This window comes from Pinus tabuliformis, chromosome 7, assembly GCF_031772625.1.
Source record: "Pinus tabuliformis cultivar Carrire ecotype Pingquan chromosome 7, CPIR1, whole genome shotgun sequence".
Taxonomy (NCBI): Eukaryota; Viridiplantae; Streptophyta; class Pinopsida; order Pinales; family Pinaceae; genus Pinus; species Pinus tabuliformis.
The window spans coordinates 145,227,145-145,231,640 of record NC_142293.1 but is presented as its reverse complement, the minus strand read 5'-3'; the positions used below and the strand labels follow the sequence as shown (position 1 = coordinate 145,231,640).

General features: G+C 39.9%; 1 protein-coding gene across 2 annotated transcripts; it reads right to left on the bottom strand.

Annotated features, from left to right (window-relative positions):
* Positions 1–456: 456 nt before the first annotated feature.
* Positions 457–3,556, bottom strand: LOC149246258 (phenylcoumaran benzylic ether reductase IRL1-like). 2 transcript variants are annotated; one of them, XM_089457845.1, is made up of 5 exons: positions 3,134–3,556; positions 2,005–2,139; positions 1,665–1,902; positions 1,358–1,561; positions 457–1,126 (listed from the first exon to the last, which is right to left on the bottom strand). In XM_089457845.1, the coding sequence occupies exons 1-5, from the start codon at positions 3,398–3,400 to the stop codon at positions 963–965; spliced, it is 1,008 nt and encodes a 335-aa protein (XP_089313971.1). In that variant the 5' UTR covers positions 3,401–3,556; the 3' UTR covers positions 457–962. The 2 variants fall into 2 exon arrangements, with proteins under 2 accessions (XP_089313971.1, XP_089313972.1); XM_089457846.1 differs by having other exon boundaries at positions 1,791–1,902.
* Positions 3,557–4,496: the final 940 nt, after the last annotated feature.

The window sequence follows — 4,496 nt, the reverse complement described above, 5'->3', positions numbered from 1 at the left end:
GCACCCTCTTTTATCTTGAGGTTTTATAATTTCTTCATTAAGAAAACCTTATTCGATGCTCTGTTTTTCTCTTATAGATCATGCAACTTTTGCAATAGACCTTCAGCTGCCTTCTCTTCACCCCACATTAAAGTAGACATTCTTTGTTAAATACTGACGAATTGTAGAAATCTTCAAAATTAATATATCCTCCACAATTTTCATAGAGAAAAATTAGCCCTGTTTAACTTCATAGAGAAAAATCAGCCCTGTTTAATTTCTCCATGTCATTCAGTGCTGCTGTCTCCATGCTCAACAGAACCCAACTCAAACAATAACTTGGCGCTGCTCGATTAGACCCCACAAACAGCCAATAGCCTAATGTTCTGATACCAATTGTTAGGCACAAATCAAGAGATCCCCACTACTTCAATGACACGCAGAGGAACAAAGGATCAGAGAAAAAAAAAACAAAGGTAGCCAAAACAGTTTTTAAATATATTCAATTCTTCTCTCTACTGCACACAGAGAACTTGATTCATATACTGAGAAGCTGAGGCATCTTAGAGCCTTCCAAAGAAAAATATCCAAAAATACATACAATTCCAGAGAGGACTTTCGCTAGAAATTTCTGGGCCTTAATGAATTATAATAATATCCTAGCTACCACCTTGACTGTGCTGGGCACTAAATGTTTAGTCTTCACCAATGAAGAATTAGAAGTAGAAGTACTTCCATGAATTATAATAATATCCTAGCTTCCACCTTGACTGTGCTGGGCACTAAATGTTTAGTCTTCACCAATGAAGAATTAGACGTAGAACTACTTCCAGCAGTTTCTAGAGACTGCCCGAATTTTGCTTCACAATTAACATAATACTCATATCAATCACTGAAATTCCAACGGTGGCAACAGGCCTTATCTGAACTGGACAAAGACACTTCCTCACTATTATTCTACCAAGCACCTCTCACAATCAACTTTAGACATACTGGTTGAGGTATTCTTCAACAGTAGTGTATTTCACCTCTGGGTAGAGCTGACTGGCCTCCACACCATCAGGTCCAATTTCAAAATTTGTTTGATCCCCTTTCACAAAAGTAGAGTGGCCAATTGACAACATAATATTGACTGGGAATGGCGACTCTGCATCACATACAAGAGCAATGTTCAAGGGCTCAGTCACTCATTCACTCTAAAGGAATCAACAAAAATAAACTTATTATTCCCACATTTCCACCAACTTCTACCAATCAAAAGTATCTACACTCTAACACTCACAATGCCAGCAAATAGATGCACAAAAGTCTTCAAAAAGAGATTTGCATTAAATCTGCAAATGGGAGGAAAAGAAAGAAATATATTCCAAATCCTAACCTGCAATTTTTTTCAGCACCTCTTCCTCTGGTATATAGATCTTCTCCAGAGTCTTGCCAATCTTCTTCTCCCACAGAGCTACAAGCTCGTTAACAGAATAGGTATTGGCAGGAAGCCTCAAATACAAGATCTTGTTTAGAGTTCTAGGGTCATCCACCGCCTTGATGGTAAATGTTCCAACATCCTCCTCCTTCACAAAAACAACTGCGTATCCAATGTAGGATGGATTAACAACTGCTCAAAAGTACATGATAGAATGCTAGTCATAAAACATGAAGTTTTTGAGTAGAGAGAACATTGTAAGCACCTTTGGCATTTCCATCTCCAGATATGACAACCTTATCCCTTGGTGGGGCACTAAGGCCCGACTGCCCCAAACTTAGTAAAAAATACCGAGCAAAACAGTTGCTAGAGACATATGTGTAAGGGATACCTTCTTCCTCAATGGCCCTGCGAATTTTCGCTTTGGTAGCAAACATAGTCTTTGCAGGCTCCACTGCATGGGTTTTATCGACATCATTCCCAAACTCAGATGGCAGAAACCTCTGTATATATCATCACCAAAAGTTGTGAAGAAACATTTGGAATTGCTACCCGCATATAGCCCATATAAGCAAGTTCCAAAGCTTATCGAAAGTACTTTATACCTTGATGGTTCCAACCTCCTTAATGGCCTTGATGATATTCAGCTGATCCGTCAACTGTGGTCCCTTTACAGCTGAGATAACAACATCAACTTTCTTGATTGCCTCCACAAGACTTTCCTGGTCCTCCAGAGATCCCTGCAAATTGATGATCCTATATCAGGGCATGCATCTGGGCATATTCAAGAAAAGCGAGCTCCTAGATAAACACCTACTCCCACAAGGACTGTTCGAAATACAGGATGGCAGGGCACATTTCTTTTCAGATGAAGACTGACAAAATCTATAACAGAACCCCTGCATAGTGGAATCCAATTAATCAATCACAAAAAGGAACCAAATATGCATACCATTAAGAAGGGGGGAAAGACGAAGTAGAAAACTAGTATGTCCTTCTCAGTCCTCACAACCCACTTGGAGAAACGATATATATTCGGATGCCCAGAAGAGCAAAGGAGCAGTGGATCAATTTATAGGGCTTAGTCTTTAAAATCCATTCACCATGGAATGACGTAATCAAATTTACAATGGAAAAACATCACGGATACAAAATGTGTTCATCACTTCCATCAAATCAATATATGAAATAAGCAAATCCATGGCAAACACAGAAGAAAACCAAATGGAGAGAATTTATACTGACCACATATGACAGCTCAGTAGAGTAAAATCAAATAAGCATATCATAAGTAAAAAAAACATTAAGGGTATGATATTCAGAACTCTAACCATTACAATGAATGATAAAATGGACATGCCCATAAGGAAAAAAGAATGCAGTACTACCTTATGCTGATCCATCCCATTACAATAAACGAGAAAATGAGCCGTCCCACAAGCAAATAAACAATAAACAATACTCGCATGCTGAACTTAGTTGAAAATATAGAACCCATTACAGGAAAGAATGACAAATACAATACCCACGGGAAAGAAACAGAGAACTGCCGCACATAGACCGTTATTTATGATCAAATGGCCATTTCTGAATGAGGAATCAACTTCACAAGTAGTTTATGCTCATCAATGCTCACCACCAGTACAGGAAAGGACCAAATGAGGTAATCACTAAAAAACTGCATGTACAGATCAGTGAGATTTGAACAGAAACTCAGGCAGACAGAGCACTTACATGGAGTATAGTTGCACCTGAGGCCTTGAAAGATTCCAGAAGCTTAGCCTTCTCAGGATTAGAAGCGGTGGACTCTCTAACAAGAAGGAAGGTGGGATGGCCGAGAGCAATGCTAGCTTTGGATATTTGACGACCAATGTAACCTGTTCCTCCGATTGTCAGAATCCTGGGACGGTCGACAGCGAGGCTAGCTTTGGATATATGACGACCAATGTAGCCTGTTCCTCCCATGGACAGAATCCTGCTGCCGCTGGCCATGTTTGCCATGCTTCTGAACGTGGTTCGATTCTACTGAAAATTCAGGTAAACAGCGAGTAGAGATATTAAAATTGGAACAAGAGAGTGAAGATTAGGGATTCTCGTTCTCTCGGCCTACAACAGCGAGTAGAGATATTAAAGTTTGGAAGTAGTTTAGGGATTATCGCTTTATTGGCTATGTAACTCCTCGTTCCCATAGAGGTGGAGTCACACGTGTATCCAACGGGCTATGAGGAAGTCGGAAGTTTTTTCGGGAGGAGTTGTTCGGAAAGTTATGGAAATTCTTGTTATATTTAGAGAAAATTCCGTAAGGATTTTTGTAATTCCAAGTTATAGTTGTTAAACTTCAAAATTTTAGGTATTTCAGAAGTTTTTTATGGTGCTGAATCCATTTCCACTATAAAAACACAATTCAAACAATGCCTGTACAAGATTTTTTGAAAAAAATTTACCCAGATTCTGGTGACTTTTGGCCGTTTGGACCACATGGTGAATTGGTAACTGTCAGTCCTAAGAGTCCTAATCTATGGGAGACCCAGGATCAATCCTCATAGTTGCCACTATAACACCAAGAGTACATCCAACTACCTGCTTGTCGATATACTAAGATCCTATGGTTTTAGCAAAGTGAGAGTCCTAATCTATGGGAGATCCAGGAAGTACATCCAACTACCTGCAAGTCGATATACTAAGATCCTATGGTTTTAGAAAAGCGAGACTCTCGTGCCGCCAAGGCGGGGGTGGGGAATCTGCGTCTCGAGCATCCACCACAGCAGGGCAGTGTACTCAATGAGATTTGAAGAATCTGCGTCTCGAGCATCCACCACAGCAAGGCATTGTACTCAATGAGATTTGAACTACGGTCTCCCAGGCTTCGCCCAAATAAACTTACCGTCAAACCACACAATACTATACCAGGAGAAAGTTGAAAGTTATAAGAGATTGACATAAAAAAAAGTTAAGACCGTTTAGCATACCTACATACGGGTTGGTACCAAAAGGGTGAGTGGACTCTTGGATACAGTATTGAGGTTTTTGGACGAAGTATTGAGGTGTGTGAACTTAATTGTTGTCTGCAGGAAGCATTTCCTAGCATAGTCATATG